Genomic DNA, 21465 nt, shown 5'->3' with positions numbered 1-21465 from the left:
ATCACGTATTATACTGTCACACATGACAGGAAGATTCAGTGGTCCACGTACGTTTGGCATTGTGGAGTATTTCATTGCAAAGTGCAGGTTAAAGGAAGGATACAAGTATTGAGGGAAGAGTACTATCACAGTGTGTTGTTAGAAGAAAAACAATCCAACTCCTCCCACGTGTTCTGCTGCCTGACTTCCAGTAATAACAGATACATTTGCCAGCTGCTCACAACCATTCTTATACATATCCTCTTGACCCTGTAATCCAGCATTAAACAATCATGTTCAGCCAAATGCAACCACAGAAAAAGGTAATGGACAGGTAATGATGCATTTTTAAAGCGTCAATGAGGTATATGAGTATTTCATATAACTTCATAGATTTCAGTATGGTCACTATGCCTCTAGAATCAAGTACTTTGCAAATGTGCACAGATTAATTTAGCTGTACCGCTTTATTTTGTGACCAGTCCATAAACCAAAAGGTGATAAAATAATTCCATATGAAGTCAAAGCCATGAACCATCTGAGGATTTGATCTGGAGCCCTCAACTTCAGTGGACTGCTCTAAAATATTTAATATTACACATAGTGTTGCACTCCAAGCAGACTGCCTAACAGGATCAATGAAATAAATAGATAGATAGATAGATAGATAGATAGATAGATAGATAGATAGATAGATAGATAGATAGATAGATAGATAGATAGATAGATTACAAATTAATAAATTGGTGAGATTGGTTTGGACATGCCATGGTCATGCATGTTAAGTCTTTCCATACAAATGCAGTACCAAAGATTTGGCAGCAGATGTCACCATTTTAACTGTATGAACACCTCCCAGCTCGGCTGTGGAGTCTTTCCATTACAAAACACGATGTTCTTTCATTGGGGGATAAAACTGTCACTTCCTCTGTCAGTGAGTCAGAAACCAGATTGCTGCACTCAAACATCAATAAGATAACACTGTATTTATCGCACACTGGGGAAATTCACCTGTTACAGCAGCAGAATAGAAAAGAAGACAAAGAAAACAGAACAAGTAGAACAAAACGGACAATTAAAAAAAGAAATTAATAAATCAACTGAAGAAGGCTGTGTACATTATATACCAAGAGTTTAAACATAAATATTGTCAGAATGTGGTGTTCATATTTGTATTATATAAGTATGTCTTTTGTTTAATGAGTGATTATCATTTTATCAACTTTTAAACAATTGACATTCGAATCTTACTAAGATTAACACTATTGATTGTTAACATGTTGCATGATGTCTCATTGCTCTATGTGGCTGAGAAAAGTGATTAATAACAGTACAGCTCTGGATATTCTGTAGCACTGCATTGTATGGCTGCTTGTGGTCGCTGTACTGGCATCAACGTGTGGATTCTCCCTGTCGCTTTGCTGTTTTGTGATTTTGCTGATTTCGTTGCTTTTGTTGTCATGTTGGCGTTAAACTGTCCTGTGTTTGTATTTCTTAATCTGTCCCTTCATTGGTTTTAGCACATCATGCCAAAGGACTGCAGCAAAGAGTACACCAGCTAGTTCACACTGGCATGTGCAGAAATGTTCATTAATGTGTGTTTTTTCTTAAAAAAAAAAAAAAAAAGAAAAGGATGAAAAAGAATGAAATGAAATACAGACCCTCATTTGTCCACTGGGTGACAGCAGAGGATAAACTGAAGTCTCACTTCACCTGAATGTGAAGTGAGACTTCAGTGAAGAAGCAGCAGATCAGTCATTGAGAATATATCCGGGTTTAAAGGACTAAGCTGATCACTGGAACGTTAGCTAGAAATAATGTACTTACCTTTACTTTCAAAGTCAGCGAGGACAAAGGTTCAACCAAACAGTTCAATCAAAGATTACCTGCGTTTTGTGCTTTTTGTTGTGAAAAAATCAAATGGATATGAGTTCCATACGGAATAAAACTACATTTGATACTGTAGTGTTGTAATGTTGGATGAAAGGTTTCCAGAGTCTCTCTCATCTCTTTTTTCACTTTTCACAGTACCCTGTGCTTTCATTAACTTCTTTTCCATCTGTTTCATTCATTGCATGGATCATTGTATAATATGTACCTTTAGTCTACTTTTTATGTTGGTTTTTTTTCGAATGTTCTCTACCTCTGCTGCTATATTTCTTCCCACTGCTATCACATGCTGCCCAAATTTCCCCGACTGGGGATAAATAAAGTTTTATCTTATCTTGTTCAATTTCCATTGAGTATGTATGCATATTTTATTATACTACATACATAGATATAGTATATTTATGGTCCTTATAAAGTTAATTTCACTGTGTATATCAAGCATGTTTGGTACAAAAGTTTTGGCTTCTTAAGCTGTAATGTCCTCTTCAAGCTTTTTCTGTCAAAGCAGCCACAGCCTCGTTAAAAAGGTTAGGGTTATTAGTTTGTTGATTAGATCTGATTTTATTGATCCTGTGCACAGACCTGGCAGAGAGTAAATTATTGTGTATATATAGGTGTATTATTGTTCGTTCATTATTATCACAGTTGTTCTAAAGCAAATATTGTTAGATTTGTACTTAAAAAATCAGACCTCAGGATCTGAACTTCAGTAGCAAGACTTGAAATGCACTCTTGACTTTGTGCAGGTGTCAAGTTTGATTTGAAATGATCTTTTCTGATTATAAAACAGTCCCTAAAGTTACTTGAATGTCTTCCTACTGTTGTGACTACAAAGCATGTAGTAACTCAGTGCTTCAGGTTAGCAGTTGCAGTTTCGAATATTCATGATCATCATCTTACAGTAGACGTTTCTGCCTCAGTACGAACTGTGAACTTCAACTGTCTTCCTGGAGATAAAAGTTCAGTCCGACACATGCAGGAGATCTGATTTCCTCCTCTGTGTTTACTCTGCAGATAATTTAGGTAAGTCTGCAGGGACACAGTGCGTGTGTGTAGTAACTCACATAAAGTTAATATTTATTTTGTCGACTGTGAAATGCATCACAAATGTGTTAGAGAGAGAGGGAGAGAGAGAGAGAGAGAGAGAGAGAGGGAGAGAGAGAGAAATAGGGCTGCAGGCAGAGTGTGAGCAGTAAGGAGAGAGGAGAGTCTCGTTGATACAGTTGTTCTCTGACAGTCATTTAGACTCACTCGTCGTCATCATCATCTTGTTCATCTTCTTCTTCATCACCATCATCGACCATGTCGGTTCTTCCCCTGCGAGTGAAAATGTTGCGGCAGGTCTGGAGGTTGAAGGGCATCGTCATCCTCGTCTGCAGCCCGTTCATCCTGCTGCCGCTCGCTGTCAGCACCACGGTGAGACCAGTTCACTGGCCAGTTTACTGACCAGTTTACTGACCAGATCACTGACCACTTTACTAACAGATCACAGACCAGTTTACTAACCAGATCAATGACCAGTTCACTGACCAGATCACTGACACGTTTATAGACTAGTTTAAATAATCAGTTCATTGAGGAATGACCACTTACAACTTACCTGCTTATAAAACTCTTACCATTTCAATTTACCAGTTTACTGAGCACTAGCCACCCTAAAAGACCAGCTAACTGAACACTGATGTCAATGTACACCAGTTGGCGTTTGATTAACACTATGCATTTTAAACAGCCAGTTTACTAAATAATAACCATGGTCATTTTGTTTAAAGAGGTCTAACCTACCTCTAAGAGGTGATTATACACTAGTGAAAACAGACCACTGAATATTATGTTCCATTTCTGCCAGCAGACCCCCCTCCTACACACTGGACCTTTCACTGCGGTTTAAACACCGAATGCAAAAGTCCTCATGATGCAAAATGGGCCATTCCAGAATATCATATATTATATTACTGATTGCAATTTTTTATGCATTCATGTGTTCATCTCTTTAATGTGGCAGCTGGTGAATGCGGAGCTATTCTAATTTGAATTACTTTACAGTATATGTACTGTTGTACTTTAGCATGTACTTAAACTATACTAATTCACTGGAATGTATTAGTTGATTATATTCTGTATTAATAATGTGAATCTGCAGTATCTTGTAACTAATGACAGTGGCACAATAAAAAAAGTACAATTTTTCCTCTGAAATTAGTAGAATTATAACAAAGCAGAAAAAAGAAATACTGAGGTACAAGTGCTTCAAAGGTGTACATATGCACAGTACTTGGGGAAATATATTTGGTGACATTCTACCACTGCTACTGAACATTGTGAGACCAGATAGATTTACCAGTTTACTCCTAACTCCTCATTTAAACTGGTCTGCTGGTTCATCAGAATGATCAGATTAACTAGTCCGAGTTCTGAGCGGCTTGTTCTTTCTGATTTCCCTCCATTTGTCGAGATGGCCAACAGGTTGCGTTCACAGCTTTCTGTCACTGATTGACAAACAGAGTCCAGATGGTTTAAAAGTTCACTCTCTTAAGTTACTGAGAAATTGTTTGGAAAAGAAAACATCACAACACTGAACATGCCCCAATCCAAAGCAGCTTTAATCTGCATTTTTCACTCCCTAATGCAAAGTAGTGGAAGAAGCTCTCACTCTCTCATTTTTTCAAAAAAATTATTCTATTTTATTTATATTTGTATTTCTCGACTTCTACAGTGTAGAAATACTCTGTTACAAGAAGAAGTCCGGTGAGTCAAAACTTTACTTAAGGAAAAGTACAAAAGTATTAGCATCAAAGTACCAAAAGTAAAAGTTGTCATTATGCAGAATGGCCCATTTCACACTAATATAATGTTATTGGATTACAATTATTGATGCATTGATGTGTTCATCATGCATTATGTTGCAGCTGGTAGAGGTGGAGCTGATTTGAACTACTTTATATACTGCTGGGTAGTTAATAATAATGTATAATAATACACTAGAATTAAAGTAAAGTGTAGTAGGACTAGAAGCAGAAAGTGACATAAAATGGAACGACTCAAGCAAAGTACCTCAAAATTGTACTGAAATACAGTACTTGAGTAAATATGCTTGGTTACATTCCATCACTGGTCATTAAAAAAGTATTAAAAAAAACATTCCAGGAACCTTTTCTGCTGCAGTTTCTGTTCAGTAAAGGCTCCAGTAAGTTTTCCCAGAAATCCACACTTCATAGATTCATCCTCACAGCAGGTGTGTGTGTGTGTGTGTGTGTGTGTGAGTAAGTCTCTACAGGTGTCTTTGTCTGTACGTGAATGAAAGTTAAGATAAACAGAGACGGTGTCGGTTTTTGTCATCAGCTCAGCAGCCTCCCAGCAGCCTTTGTGTGTTTCACTTCATTGTTTTACTGTCCTCCCTGTGTTCTCACATGCAGCTTCACACGTGCTTTATATACTACAAAATACTTTGGAGGAAGTGTTGCTGGTTGATGTCCAGTCCAGAGAAGTTGTAGAGAGGCGGTCGGGGTGGTAGGTTTACAATATTTAACCAAGGCCACCATCTTTTTTCCAGTGGTGGAAGAAGTATTCAGATGCTTCTCTTCAATAAAAGCACTAATACCACAGTGTAAAAATGCTTTACTTCAACTAAAAGTCCTATATTCAAAACCTTAGTTCTGTCAAAGTATGTAAGTGTTATCAGCAACATGTACTTAAATTTGGAAAGTAAAAGTAATCACTGTGCAGTAAAATGTTCCTTGGATTAATATCACTGCTGCATTAATGTGTATGTTGCATTTTACTGCTGTTGACAGTTGAGCTCATTTTATCAACTTTATATACTGTTGGCTAGATTCAACATCAACATATATAGATATGTCGTTTTCACTGGACAAGAAGGGTATAAAAAATGTAATACGAAAAGAAACGTGTAACTAAAGCTGCTGGACAAATGTAGTGGAGTAAATAGTACACAATTTACCTCTGAAATGTAGAGGTATTATTGAAATGTAGAGGTATTATTACTTTTAACTTACTTATTTTACTCATTTTGTGTTGATTTTGGCGCCCCCTGTGGACAACAGCGGTAGTGTTCCACTGCCTCTTTTCGTAGATTCAAGATTCACGATTCAAGATTGCCTTTATTGTCATTGACCATAACATGTCAATGAAATTTGCAACCCCCATGTTAGAAACAAGATAATGAGAGAGATAATAAATTAAATAAAGATACTAGAATAAAATAAACGAACATAAAGTAAAAATATGCGTAAATTCAATAAAAATATACCAGAAATGAAAATATATAAAGACAATAAAAATATACTAAAACAATAAACAATAAACAACAAAATATACCATCAGCAGCTGAAATATACTAAAATGTGCAGTATATATCTCTTAGTCTGGCTAGTGCATGCATGTGTTTTGGAAGTGAGTGACAGTACAGATGTAATTTATTTTTAATTCTATTTTTCTTTTTTAATCACAGCTGTTTGCAGGATACATAGCGATGAGGTGATGTATCTATTTGTGGCTGTGCAAGATGATTAACTATTGCATAACAACAGCATCGTTCATACACCTACCTTACACGGTAGCCTGCAACTAACAGATTTGCTTGCTCAGCAGGGATATGATTGATAAAGCTAAAGTTATCAGCGCTGGTATCAACCATGACCACAAAATCTAACATCAAAAAATAAAATTCTCCAAAGAAAAATATCCTCCTGCTGCCATTAAACTGGCTAATATATGACTCACCTGGGAAAGTGTATAGAATCAGACCTGCTGACAATGTGAACGTGAAAGATTAAAAATAAACATATAGAAATTGCTGAAATCTTCCTGCTGATGGTGTCGTTTGCTTGTTTCATTGCCAGCTAAAGCTCCTTGTAGTACATTTAAGTAAACAATAAGAGTTTACATGTAGAGGCCCAGCACACAGCGATGTTCCAGCTCTTTTTTTATCATCTTTCTCAGCGAGTCCTGTTGGTTATGAGAACTTTCACTCTTCATCGTCCCAGCTGGATTCTGGAGTCCAGCAGGTGAATGAACATAAGCTGTCAGGTGACCAGGCAGGTTGTAAATCTCCGTGCACACGGTTGACAGACAGTGAGATTTAAGCTGAGAGCTCACAGCACGAGGCTGTATCAACACTTCTCCCACTTTCTACAAAAACAGCTTTTGTTTCTGGAGTTTTGTAGATTACATAACAACACCGTGGTTTGAATACAGATGAGACAGAGAGTCTTTATCTTTTCAAAGCTTCGGACTGACTCACACGATGAAAGAACTTGAAGGAACAATGCTGACGTCAGAACACCTTTAAACTTTAATACAACCCTCTTACACCCTTTATATCAGCTAAATCAGATCAGAAGTGCTACTTTAGTCTGCTCTCACATTCAAGATTAAAGTGTTTGATAACTTAAAGGTTTATCTAAGCAGCCTGGTAGAATTACAGCTTTAAATATAAGAAAATGTGATGGAAGTTTTTTATTATTTTCTGAGATTTTATAGACCAAACAATTAATTAATAAATCAAGAAAATGTAACGAAGATATATTTTGAATCTATTTCTGCCTTGCAGTGACGAAATGTGCATTGTAAAAGTACATTGACTTAAATGCTGTAATCAAGTGCAAATTTGAGGAATATGTACTTTACTTTGGTCTTTTATTTCCATGCTACTTTAAACAACATCTCAAAGGTAAATATTATACATTACATCACTTCATTTATCTGACAGCTAGTTACTAACTAATTACTGTACAAATTACATATGAAGAGTTTATAAAATATGATGTTTTAGTAAAAAAGCTGTGAGAAGTTGATTAATTAATTAGATGATTTTGATCATCGTTTATATTTTTCATGTAAAAACTTTTCGTGGTTCTTAAATGTGAAGATTATTTTCACATTTTTAATGTATTTTTAATAACTGTAAGGTTTGGAATGTTGGTTGAACAAAACAAATATTATGAAGGTGTCACTTTGGTGATTGTTTAAACCCAACAATCAATCAATTAATTAAGTAGTGCAGAAAATTGTTACAAAATAATCAGAAGATTAATCCAGTAGTCCAATAATTAATCTTAATAATCATTAGTTCAGTCGTATACAAAATAGTTTAAAGTGAGCTCACTTCAACCAGCAACAACAGTAAAATCCCAGAAATGAGTAATAATAATCTAAAATCTAATAATACTGTATTACAGTCACAGAGGACATTTTTCTGCATTGAGCACTAGTGCAGGTTTTCTTTGCCCATTTGTACCCTGTAAAGATTAGAAGAATGAAATGTAGTGGAATCAGGAACCTATTCTATGATTCATAAAGTGTGTGTGTGTGTGTGTCTGTGTGTGTGTGTGTGTGTGCGCGCCCGCGCGCGCACGCCCGTGTGCAGGAGGCGGCCTGTGCTTATGTCATAGCCCTCATGGCGGTGTACTGGTGCACTGAGGTGTTGCCCCTGCCGGTGACAGCACTGCTGCCGACCATCCTGTTCCCCGTCCTCGGCATCATGGAGTCCAGAGACGTAAGACTGGACACACGCACACACTCACTGTACTACAGCTGGTACTACAACCACTGCAGTGTCATACAGTCTTTCTAGTACTAACGCTGTAGATGTAGTGTGTATGTTTTACATTAGGTAGACAAATTAACCTGATAAATGCCTTTAAATTAAAGGTAACTTAATCACATCATATAGCAAACACAACAAAGGTTGAATGCCAGTTAGCATTGTTTGTCAACTATAACAAGTGTTAATTTATAGAATATACATTTTGGAGTTATTGGAATTAGAGGTTATTAAAGATTCCTATTTTTTTTTTTTTTTTTTTTTTTGACTCCAGTGATGATGCAGAAGATCTGGAAAGAAAATTCCCCAAACAAATCAAAGAAGGAACAATAATGTATATTGTTTTGCAGTATAAAAAAAAGATGGTTTCTATTCATGCTCTCATGAAATCAATGTCTGAAGTTGAGGTTAATATTGAACTATTTCTGTAATTTATGATAATAAAGATTAATAATGTATTGTGTTAACTCGGACAAGAAAATGCACCTCAGACAGTAAATTATTCCTTGACCAATGATCACTGTTTTTACCAGAGAAACTAAGTCTGGAGGAGAAAATTTCGTCCTCAGTGTTGAAGACCTGAATTTGTTTGGCAAATCTTGTGTTTTTTTGCTGCCATAATCAATAATATGTAATGTTTGCGATGTGGATGTTGTGGTGCTTTGCAGTGATGTTGCTGTTCTATTCTATTATTCTTGACTTAAAATAGATTTAAGAAAATGCAACTGCCAAAACAGAATTGAAGTGTTGACATTAATTGTCCTGTAAACTGTGTTGTTCAGGTGTGTATGCAGTACCTGAAGGACACTAACATGCTGTTTGTGGGGGGACTGATGGTGGCCGTGGCCGTGGAGCACTGGAACCTCCACAAACGCATCGCGCTCAGGGTGCTGCTGCTGGTCGGGGTCCGACCTGCCCTGTGAGTCACCTGGTCTCCTGCACTGGACTGCACCACATAATCTCATAATAAAATCACACAATGAATGCATTAAAACACATATTTTTACTTTTCAAAACATGTTAAAAGAAATAAAAGTATGTAAGAAAGCTGAAAACTCAGTCATAGTCAAATATATCTTTCTATATTTCAATGTGTAGCATTTATTGTCCTGTTTGCTACAATGTTCTTCGTCCAAGCATGCAAATGTTCAGATTTATCTGAAAGGCTGACAGGAATTAGTTTTAAAGGGAATTCTGCCATGAATGAAGTGGTGGTCAAGTGAAAATCTGTACCTCTTGGCAGTGCTAGGTGAAAAGTCAGGGGATCACCAAAGCAGTTAGAATTCGTCTTCTGGAGTTGATCAATGTCTGAACCAAATTTCAGTTACAAATTTCATGAAGCATGGATTCATAGATGTAGCACATAAAATTCAAATTTCAGCAAGATGCCAGTGAAAACAGGTGTGTTTTCTAGGGTCATGCGTTCTTTCAAGTCTATCTTAACACAACAAAACAAATATGTACACAGTTGTTGGTCACTGTGACTGTTTTAAAAATCCTCTGGTCCTGTCTCTGGTTCTCTGGGCATTTGTTGATGAGGATTCTTGTAGCATCATCATATTTTTGACAACCTCTCTCAGGTTGATGCTGGGATTCATGGGGGTGACAGCCTTCCTGTCCATGTGGATCAGCAACACGGCCACCACTGCCATGATGGTACCCATTGTCCAGGCCATCCTGGATCAGCTGAACTGCAACGTAGACGCTGAACCCTCCTCTAAGAGCCAGAGAAAGAGTGTCGTTCTACACATGGAACATGAGGAGAAAACCGGCAGTGTCCCGCAAACTGCTACTCCAAACATCCTGGAGAACGGTAAGCTGGAGCAGCTTGGACTCGTGTCAAAGCGTCTATAGACCCGCTGGAGGATAGTGTGTCAGTGTCATGTTTTACCTTACCTTAGGCGTGAAGAGTATATGTGTGTATGAAGATGAAGTACCAGCAGGGAATTAATGATGAGAGTAAAGGACAAAAAGTAGAGAGGCAAAAAGTTCACATATGGAGGAGGTCAGGGTGGATGAATGGTTCAAACACAGGACCATCACCCAGGAGACTGTGGTTCATGTCTTGTGCAAAACCAAAGTTGAATTTTCTTAACTTATGTAACATACTCAACTTTCACCACGTATGTCATGTCCCATACATACATAATGTACTTGACTTACGCAACCAACATGCTTATCTGACCCTTACTTGACCCATATAGGGCAGAAATCCTAATTTAGAAAAAAAAAAATAGCCCAGTTCCACAAGGAGCTGCATCCGCATTGAGTGAATCATTAGTTATTCAGCACCAATACAGAACGTAGTGATTCCTCTCCGTAGAAAGGAGGAAAGCAAGGGTGTGGCTGTTGGGACAGATGGGCATGTACTGTGTCAGACTTTCATGTAGATAGAGATAATACAGTTCATTTTCTGTCACAGACCTGCAGTTAATGTTCACCTTTTTTAAAAATGTGACCACAGTATTTTTGTAACAATAACCATGCTGTAGTTTCCATGTGCAAATATTGTGCAAAGCAAGGCTTTGGCGATGGATATAAAAACATCTGTAATGAACATAATGCTCTTGTTTGGTGATAGGGTTGACAAACACAGGCAGGTTCACTGGCTGACCCGATGACGGGCAGTAGGTGGAGTCTCAGTGGTCAGAGGCTGACAGTACACAATCTTCATAATGCATCCCAGGAAATAGACGTTGTTGCAGTCAAATCATCAAACTACAAGTCCAAGTTGAGTCCCAAGCATTTGATTTCAAGTCTTGTCAAGGTCCTGCTGCAATTGAGTCTTAAGATCTCGGATGCTTAAAATAAATATGTCTCTATGACATGTTGCCCAACCACATCTAAAGTCAAGGTGGTTGTAAGTGCTTTAAATGTCCAGGAAAAGCCTGCTACCAGAGACAGAGTGACAAGATGAAATGACTATACTTTCAGTCTTTCTTTGACAAAAACCAAAGTAGTGGACCAAATTTTGAACTGATTGTAGTACTAGATGAAAAGTGTAAGTGATAACAATTCATCCTGAAAGGAACGTGAATGTCAGAAACAAATTTCATGGCAAACTATCCAATAGATATTGAGAAATTTCACTCAATGTCAAAAGTCAATGGATGACCAAAGTCAAAAGGTTCCATCCTCTGGGAACTGTCAATGTTTGTACAAGATTTTGTGCAGATCCTTCATGTAGATGATAAAACGTTTCACAGAATAAGTCAAAACTTTGAACTGCAGATGGCACAACAGGAAAAGTCTGGGCATCACTAGTGTCAATAGGATTCATTCAGGATTCAGTAGGATTCATCCTCTGGGGAACATGAATGTAACATAGCAATCCATCTAATAGTATTTAGTGTGTGACTGACCTTGCCATCCATAATGTCATTTGGCTAGCCTGGTTAAAAGGAAAGCTTTTTTCAATAAGATTACACTTAAGGGCCAATTAATCATTCAGTGAAAGTGACTTGAAAATTCTATGGATATAGTAAGTTCCAAAGTTTTTCTCTAGACTGACGTTGAACTTTTGAATGTTTCCTTCCAGGTCTGAATGGGGTAACCATAACAGAAGGCAACTCAGAGAATATCAGGAACCTACAAGTGACAAAGTCAGAGGCTCAGATGGACAGACAGGAAACTGTCAAACCTACACCACAGGACAAACCTCCATCAGACTGCACCAGCAGTGGGCCTGGTGAGTCCACAGAGGAGCTTTACTGTGGAAAATCTCTCTATCCATCTAAAAACTGATACCTAATCTGGAAAATGATCAGAATTAAGATGTGCAAATCAGTCCATTAAAATCTCTACAAAATTTCTTTGGTAGTGGTCGTTTCCGTGGAGAATGTCTGCTATCAGATGGAGTTGGAGGAGCTGAGCAATGAGGAGGAGGAGAGGAAGAGGATGAGTAAAGGACTCCTGCTCTGTGTGTGCTACGCTGCTAGCATTGGAGGCATCGCCACTCTGACCGGAACCGGACCCAACCTGGTTCTGATTGGCCAGATGAGCCAGTGAGTGCTAGCATACAAACACAGATGGAAATAACTGCTCCACAAACAAAGAAAACTGACAATTTCTCAGAATTACTCATCATCAGCACATATACTGTCATACATAAGGCTGCATGCTTAACCTTTTCTGGTGCTGGGTAAAATGTTTTAGAAGTACAGGTAATGAAAACTTTCATGTAGGGCTGCAAAGCTTTTTTTTACTGTTTTACTGCTATAAAATGTCTGCCTGTGCTACTTCTTGGCAGTACCAAAGCACGCCGGTCATTGAATGTTTGGTCAGATTCATAATCTTGTTTACTTATTCTTTGATTAGGAAATTCCCTTCAAAACTAGCATTTGGACGGTTTCATAGTATTTGAGCTCTTGTTCTTGTTCTCTCTCATAGGCTCTTCCCTCAGAACGGTGACGTGATCAACTTTGCATCCTGGTTTGCGTTCGCCTTCCCCACCATGGTGCTGACGCTGACCCTGGCCTGGTTCTGGTTGCAGTTCCTCTACATCGGCTGCAAGTGAGTCGCTTCACCAAAGCACGCAAACAAACAGTCAGTGTCACTTTGACCTTCCTGCATGTGTGTCAAGGCAAAGTTGCACAGCTGTTACTGATTACTTTGTGAAATTTAAAAGTTTCTTGCAGATGATGGTCTTATTTTCACTTTAAGACCGCATTTCCAAAACTGTCCTATACTTGAATGTTCAAACATCCACATTTTGATTTTCCTTCATTGCAGCCTGCGGAGGACGTGGGGTTGTGGGGCGGTCCAGTCGGAGAAGGAGCAAGCAGCGTTTGAAGTGATCAGGGAGGAGCATCGGCGTTTAGGACCAATGAGCTATGGAGAGGTCAATGTGTTGGCACTCTTCAGCCTGATGGTGTTGCTGTGGTTCACACGAGACCCACGCTTCATGGATGGCTGGGCCACCCACGTCTTCAACTCCAAGGCTGAGTAAGTACCAAAAAAATAGCGCACACGTATATACTGTTGTTCTTATGTTATTTATTGTGTCACATACGTCAATGTGTCAATGTTAAAGCAGCATTTTACTGTTGTCGCTGCTCAAGGTGGAGCTGGTTTGCACGACTTTATGTCCAGTTAGCTCGTTAAGTCCATTGGTTCCCAGCCCCTCAAAAGGGCCACCTCATAAATCTGAGTAGTCATGAGATGATTAGTGGGAGAAGAAAGAAAAACATAATTTTATTATTTTTGGTTGAAGGTCCAGTGTGTAAGATTTAAGGGGATCTGCTGACAAATGAAATATAATATTGATAAGTATGTTCTAATCAGTGTGTAATCACCTGAAAATAGCTGTGTATTCGTTACAGAGTAAGTCCTTTATATCTACAGAGGGAGTGGGACCTCTTCGACAGAGTCCGCAATGTTGCACCACCATGTTTCTACAGTGGCACAGAACCGACAAACCAAACTCTTGTGTTTGGCGTTTTTCATTCACATTTTTAGTGGCCACTGTAGGGGATGGCGAGACAAGGGGTGTTCAGTTCGCTGTAATCTGCAACCTCATCACTAGATGCCACTAAACCCAACACACTGAACATGAATGTATAAGTTAAATTAAGACATTTCTTATTTCTGGCAAACTGGTGCAACTTTAGAAACATTTTTATGTTGCAGCAGACAGAATAATTTGTTTGTCTCAAGGTTTCTTGAGGTACCTTCATCAGGAAGTTTTGCTAAACAGATGCTTACCACTGTGACTAAAATGTCATGGTAATAAATGAGCTGTATCAACTCAGGCTAAGTCTAAGTCAGTAACTATGACGATAAAAGTGGATACAGAGAAGACTCATCATGGATTAAGATTATCATGGACTCTGACCAAGATAATCAGGCTGCTGTTCATTTCTCATGAATCAATGCTAAAAAACGAAAACAGAGACTTTTCATTTAGATTTCTGGTTTTCTAACTTTTCCACTGACAGGGCTGAAGATCTGTGTATTAGTTTCCTCTGTGTTTAAATATCTGCACAGAGTCTCTGTGGCACCAGATTCAATCATTGTGTGTGTGTGTGTGTGTGCGTATGCATGTTCAGCGCTGGTCGTGCATTAATGTAAAGTGGAAAAAAGTTCGAGTTCAGAGGACTGAATGAACTCAAACGGCTGTTTAAAGCAGACCTTGCCTCGGGGCAAAATCCCTGAACACACAGGAATCAGAGGTGAAGAACAAACAGAGGAAACGTTTCCTGAGTACAAACTGTAAACTTTAGTGTCACGTCAACAGCTGAGGGCGTGACCTGTGGTTCTGAGCTGCTCACTGTCGCTGCATGAATTGTACACTTCATCGGGCTGCAAGTCACATAGGCTGCCATTATTCTGATTATTTAAATCACTGATTTGAAGTGAACCTGTCACAAGTCTCTCCACACGTTATCTTTGAGTTTTGACTGAACATCAAGTTTAGTTTAAATCAGGGGCAGGAAACTTTTTCCTGTCAAGGGCCAGTTCAATTTTTGTAACATTCTTTGACTGAATTACTGAATTACTGAACATATATATATCACACTAGCCTCTGCGTTGACTGGATGTGCTTCTCTTTGGCGAGGCATCTGATGGCAAATGGTAGTGATGATGATGATGCTACTTGCAGCTGGTTTTCCAGATTTGGGTCAGTCAGCCTTGAGCATAACCGAGTCCTTGCAAGAGTGTTCAGAAAAGTACTGCTCACAGTAGTAGGTCTTTGCTTTGCAGCTCAATGATTTCATTTTTGTCAGATACATTACCTGGTTCCACATTAAAGAGTGTGGCAAATTCATTCGCTTCCTTTTGTTTACTTTTCATGTCCTTAAACCTCTCAAATGGCTGAAAAAAATCACACTCACCAGCGTATTCAGGTGTCAGAGCAGGTTTTTGTTCTTGCAGAGCAGGAAAATACAAGGTTACCTCTTTCCAGTTGCACTTACCACAATTTTAATTAAAAAAATTATCTTTGTCCATTTGTCTTTAGAAAGCACAACATTCTGCATCCTTTTGTTTTCTTGACAGTCGATGTAATGCAGTGATGTCATGTCAGCCACGATGTGCGTGTTGTGTTCATGGACCACTCAGAAGAACGTGTTAGTCTACTATTTTTTGTTTTATTATTTTAGGTAAAAAAAATTAGTTGTTTTCTTTTGTATCTATGAATTGCCTCGCAGGTCATATATGGCCAGCAGGCTACAGGTTTTCTACCCCTGTTACGTCTTTTGTAATGTTCATATATTTTGATTACTAATCGGCCAAAAAAGGAAGCTGACCAGTGTTTGCAAACATCTCATCCTAACTGTGCAGGAAGACGAACTACAGTTCACCCATATGAGGTCCATTCCAATCAAACCCACCACAAAAAGGAAATCTAAGGCTGTAGAATAACTGGGTGAAGGTTTTAATTCTCAGACCTGTCAGTGCTTGTCTCACCTGGCTCCGCCCTCCTACCTATCACCTGCTTTCTTATCAATACTCACTCATTCATAAACTGCCAGCTAGGTCACAAGACCAGCAGAGGACGTCATCCATTGATCTGTTTGTCCTGACAGATGTCTTTGTCCTGTTGGATGTCATGTTTGTTTTTAAATACGAGACAAGAGCACATCAGGACAGCCCTTCAACAGCAATCTGGAACAAAAAGCCATCACTCCCTTTCTCAGAAAAGAGGAAAAATACAGAATTTCTGACAATTTTCTTTCCTGACACTCTTTAATATCAGAACTTTAAAACATGAAAAAATCAATTTGAAAAAGGTTTTGACCATTTGTCAAAGACATCTATGTATTGTGCTACATCTACTGACGTTAGCATGCTAACCCGCTAACCCTGTCCCATCGTCTCGTAATACTACTTTGTACCAAGAGGCAATAGTGACTCACTGTAGCTTACACACACAGCTGTATATTGTTACAATCACATTACTTATTATCAACAACTATCAAATGACAACTTTTGCTAACACAGCTAAACACTAAGCAAGTGCAACAGCACAAGCAAACCAGCTAATATTACTTACTAGTCCAATGCTCTCCCTTTGTTCAGAGCGCCCAGTCAGCTAATTTATAGGACTGCTAGCTAACTAAGCTAACTAGCTAATGGCAGCTACAGTTAGCAGTGTAAGCAAACAGCTGCAGTTAAAGTCCACCACAGTAATTTTATTCTCAAGGAATCAGACTGAAAACTGAATTCAAGGGTTATTATATATTGTCAACATTGCTGCTCTTTCAGAAATGCAGATAGTGTCTGATCTGCTGTTAACTTAAAGCCCTTTCAGACATGCACCTTTTTACATAAAGACTCAGACAATTTATCATCTCTGTCTCATGCATAAGTCACAACAGTCAGTTTGAGGTGCAGCTGAGTGTGATGCTTCTTTCACCTAACCCTAAAAAACAAGGCAGCAGGACTCAGCTGCATGATATCCTGGCCTGGTGTTGAAGAAGTGGGTGGGGGGGGTATCATTCACCTTGGACCTGTAGTTTGCACAAACAGATGATTTCAACATGTTTCCTGATTGCACAGGTTGATAGTGAAGCTCAGACATGCAGTTGGACAACTGATCGTACCACACTTCAGCTGATGTCCCTCCATTTACCAAAAAATAATAATCCTTCAACTGGAACTAAACGGCTAAATAGCATAAACCTGCCCTTAACAGTATGACAGTGTGTTGGGAGTCTCTGGTAGTTTTGAACCTTTAGAGAATTATCAACTAAATCTGCAGCTCCCCTCAGCTTCACAGTGAGCTCCAGCTTATTGTTTATCTGTCCAGACACAGCTTTACTGTTCTGGTTCACTCTCACTCCTTTCATAGGGTCGTTTTCAAAGAAAAATCTGTACAAAAACAAAACAAAACAAAAAAACACTACCTGATCAGCAGCAAACAACAAACAGACCCAGAGACTAGCTGGTGAGCGTAGTGGAGCATTTAACATTTAGAGTTGGTAGAGACCACAAACAGAGCCAAAAGAGAGTGAATATGGGACTTACATTCATCAGGCGACACAAACATGACTTCAAATGAATTATCATGTTGCTCCGTAACTGCAGGATGTGTAATTAAGCAACTACTTGTTAACAAGTGGTCAGAAAAACAGTTACTGCAGGTTTGAAAGTATCCTTAATAGAGACCATGGATTGGAGCTCAATCAGTATTTCTTTTAAAAAAAAAATCTGTACATTTTTGTATGTAATGCAGACATGACTCATCTGACTCAGACTCTGTGTAATGAATTTGACAAAACCAAACATACGGAAAAATTTAAAAAAAGAAGCAGAAGCATGTCAACTCTTAAAGCTGTTTTTACTCGAGTTGCAACAGATGATTATTAAATGAATCAAAAAAATTGTTTAGTTTTAAAATGTCAGGAAATAATGAAACTCACATGATAACATCTGTCAGTTTGTTGGTTGAAATCTAACATTTATTCTAAATATTTCATCGAGTGACTGCAGGTGAAAATTCCCTGAAACCCTTTTTTTCAATGATAGCCCCCAAAAAGGTTTGAAAGAGAAAGAGCACATGGGGTGGATCTGGAAATTTCCAGTACTTTTGGTCGTTGGGTGTATGCAAATACAAGTACTATGTGGTGAAATCCCCATTCATGAACTGAGCGGTCAGTGTTGCACCATGTGGAGATTTGGCAGGAGATCTGTGTAAATAATGGCAGAATACTTACAGAATACAGGAAGTGAGGTTTGATGTGGAGGATTTTATTTGCCAACATTTTAAAGAGTTGGTAATTACACATACAGTCACTTTATTACACGGTCGAGCTGATCCTTATCCCTTGAGAATGAAAAAATTCCCTTTCTTTCTTTTCCTGTCTGCAGGTTTGTCACTGATGCTACCGTCTCTCTGTTCGTTGCTGTTTTACTGTTTGTTCTTCCCTCTGAACCGCCACACTTCCTCTGCTTCTGGAGGAGCTCTGACACAGGTAACACACACACACATCCACAGAGAAGAGGGAGAAGACAGAGTACATTCATTTTTGTGTGTGTTTTAAATTTTATTTTTATCCAATCAGAGTCCCAGGTGTCACGAGGCCCTGCCCCTCCTTTGCTCACCTGGCAGGTGACTCAGAAGAAGATGCCCTGGAACATTGTCCTTCTGCTTGGAGGAGGTTTTGCTTTGGCCAAAGGCAGCGAGGTGTGTGTGCGTGTGTGTGTGTGTGAAAGAATATCTATTGTGAGATGAAGTACAGATATTTTTGTAAAATGAGGACATCTTAGAATAAGAACTTTTTGGAAAATGAGCACATATTTTGCAAAGTTAGGACAAATTTGGACAATGGGAAAGAACTTTAGGAAAGTGAGGATATATTCGGAAAGTTGGATCATTTTAGAAACAACAAAATGAATGAGGATGAAGTTTATCAGCCAGGTCCTGCCAAGCAGTGGTATGATGATGATGTAGGAAGAACTCCACGGATACAAGCTTGAGTTGAAGAGACCTTTATTAACAAGCAGTATCAGATCAGATTCCGGCCATCCGAGAGAGCTTCAGGGTCAGATCAGAAGACTCTGCCCTTAACATACAGACATCACAATATATAGCATGGTGTTTTGTCTTACTCCACCCATACCTTTCCTAACTCAAAAACCAGATCATGTTCTGGGCATATGTGCCACTGAGGAATGTTTTCCTTTGCGTCAATCTATATCTATCTCTTTGAGAGGTTTACGTCCTAATAGCCCCTCTATAAACTTTACCACCTCTGGTTTTCCTTTTCCTGACCTGACCTTACATGGCCTCACATACCACAACTAAAAGTGGTCTACATTTAAACATCAGTTTACCCCTGATCATACTTGATCTAACATATATTTGATATTAGATTGGTCTGATCATATACCTCAAGGACATATTTCGTAAGTGCGGACATTTTTGCGAGTAGCAACATTTTTTTGGAAATTTAGAATATTTCTGGTGAGTAAGAAATTTTTTCTGAAAGAAAGAACTTTTTTGGAAAGTGCACACCTGCCAGCCAGAAAAAGGCTTTTCATATTTCAGACTCTGCGCTGCAGCAGACAACACATGCTTTCGTTTTGTTTTCTTCATGATAACATGGTATAATGTATTTTGCATGCGTGTGTGTGTGTGTGTTGTCAGGAGTCAGGTCTGTCCCGCTGGCTCGGCACTCAGATGACACCGCTCCACTCCATCCCTCCCTGGGCCATCGCCATCATCCTCTGCCTCCTTATTGCCACCTTCACCGAGTGTGCCAGCAATGTCGCCACGGCAACGCTCTTCCTGCCTATCCTGGCCTCCATGGTATCAAAACACACAGACACATACGATACATGCATTATATTTAGGTTGTAACTGTCAGTCAACATGAACATATCTCTTTTAGTAGGACATTTTTATCATTAATTTTTAATTAACTGCACTTCCTGCAAATGTTAAACCTCAACAGCGATACAAAAAACAACAAAGTAGAGGAATTAATAAGAGAATGAGAACAGTATTTGTGTTAAAAACAGAAACAGAGGAGGAATTATTTAATTAGAAATTTAAGAAGCTGTAACACTGCTGTTTTACTGATTTCTTCTCTTGTGATTTTGCATTTTGTCTCAGGACACAAAATGCTGTTTTGTGTCTGTATATTGACATCTGCTGAAGGAAAGGTGTTTTTCTGTATGTGTCCTGCCCCAGTCCCAGTCTATAAGCTTGAACCCTCTGTACGTGATGATCCCCTGCACCCTCAGTGCCTCCTTCGCCTTTATGCTACCTGTGGCCACACCGCCCAATGCCATTGTCTTCTCCTATGGTTTGCTCAAAGTGTCCGACATGGTGAGTACTGCTTTTGTTAGGACAGAAAAAAAGGACTGTTCAGACCCATGAAGTCATAATAACCTCTTCCTCCTCCTCCTTTGTGCCCCCTGCAGGCTAGAGCAGGCGTGGTTATGAACATCATTGGGATCGGCTGCATTAGTCTGGCCATCAACAGTTGGGGTCGCGTCATGTTTAGCCTGGACTCATTCCCTTCATGGGCCAACACCACTGTACCTGTGTAGGAGCAGCAACCTGCCGTCTCTTTGTTTTGTCAACATTTTCAGGCTTCTTCACTCAACTCTGGGTGTTGTGGTGAAGTTTCCCAAAAGGGATTTTGTTTTCTGTATTCATGCTGGAGGTTGTGACTGCTGGTTCTGAGCCACCAAAAACATTGTCTTGACGTTTGGACCTTCTCACCACTGCTGTAGAGTGTTTTTCCCAAAGCTTGTGTTGTCAACTCTGGCTGTAAGCTCCAGCAAATGACCTATCGATGTAAGATGTTGTTTTCAAAATCCTGTTAGCAGCCCCCTTTGTTAATTTGTAGTAGCTGAAAACTCCAGCGCTGTAGTCAGAGGCATACCATCAACTCTTAAATGAAATTTGGTATTTAAATAACACCAATAATACCACAATTGTCAAATCTCAAATAATACCCATGACCAGCCTGATATAGACCAGGCAAAAAAAAAAAAAAACATTTCCATGATTAAGTTTGTATAATGTCAACAGAGCCATGTCATACTCACCATTCTTTTCAACACCAATGCTGTTATTATCTACTAATTAATTCTAGTCATCTCTACTTTGCTGTTAATTTTGATCAATCAGTCATCTACATGGGACTAACAATTTTTGACCATGTTAGTCCCTCTCAGGTGAGGCAAGCGCTGCTCATCTGTTACTCTGTATGTTTGTGTTGAATAGCAGTGAGCTGCCGGAATATTTTAAGATTTAAGATTTTAATCGGCCCAGGAAGTGTTGTGTATCAGTTACAGCAGCTTATCATTAAAGCAGCCAATGATTAACAAAAAAAAACACTTCTATTTTGCACAAAGGTGAGAAATACATCCATTGATTTGTTTTTTGTTTTAACGTGAAACATCTGAGTTGAGGTAACAGCAGTTTGAAAAAAACAGCAGTGTAAGTGTAAGCGATTGTTAGTCATTGACAGTGTCAACAGAGTAGAATTTCTTTAGAATCAATTGGCAAACGTTTTCTGTTTTCAGCTTTCAGAATGTGAACAACAGATGCATTTGGTTGCTCTGTTTAATATCAT

At 38.9% G+C, this 21465-nt stretch overlaps 1 protein-coding gene across 1 annotated transcript; it reads left to right on the top strand.

Moving 5' to 3' along the window:
- The first annotated feature begins 3171 nt into the window (after window positions 1-3171).
- slc13a5a (solute carrier family 13 member 5a) lies at window positions 3172-20431 on the top strand. The gene is made up of 13 exons (XM_041951574.1): window positions 3172-3285; window positions 8258-8386; window positions 9217-9353; window positions 10015-10247; window positions 11973-12122; window positions 12255-12438; window positions 12824-12946; window positions 13166-13378; window positions 18245-18348; window positions 18439-18560; window positions 19524-19685; window positions 20070-20207; window positions 20303-20431. Exons 1-13 carry the CDS (start codon window positions 3172-3174, stop codon window positions 20429-20431), a joined length of 1938 nt encoding a protein of 645 aa, XP_041807508.1.
- The last annotated feature ends 1034 nt before the right edge of the window (window positions 20432-21465 follow it).

This window comes from Chelmon rostratus, chromosome 14 (genome assembly GCF_017976325.1).
Source record: "Chelmon rostratus isolate fCheRos1 chromosome 14, fCheRos1.pri, whole genome shotgun sequence".
Classification (NCBI taxonomy): domain Eukaryota; kingdom Metazoa; phylum Chordata; class Actinopteri; order Chaetodontiformes; family Chaetodontidae; genus Chelmon; species Chelmon rostratus.
The sequence above is the reverse complement of the archived record's forward strand: the minus strand, read 5'-3'. Positions and strand labels throughout refer to the sequence as shown.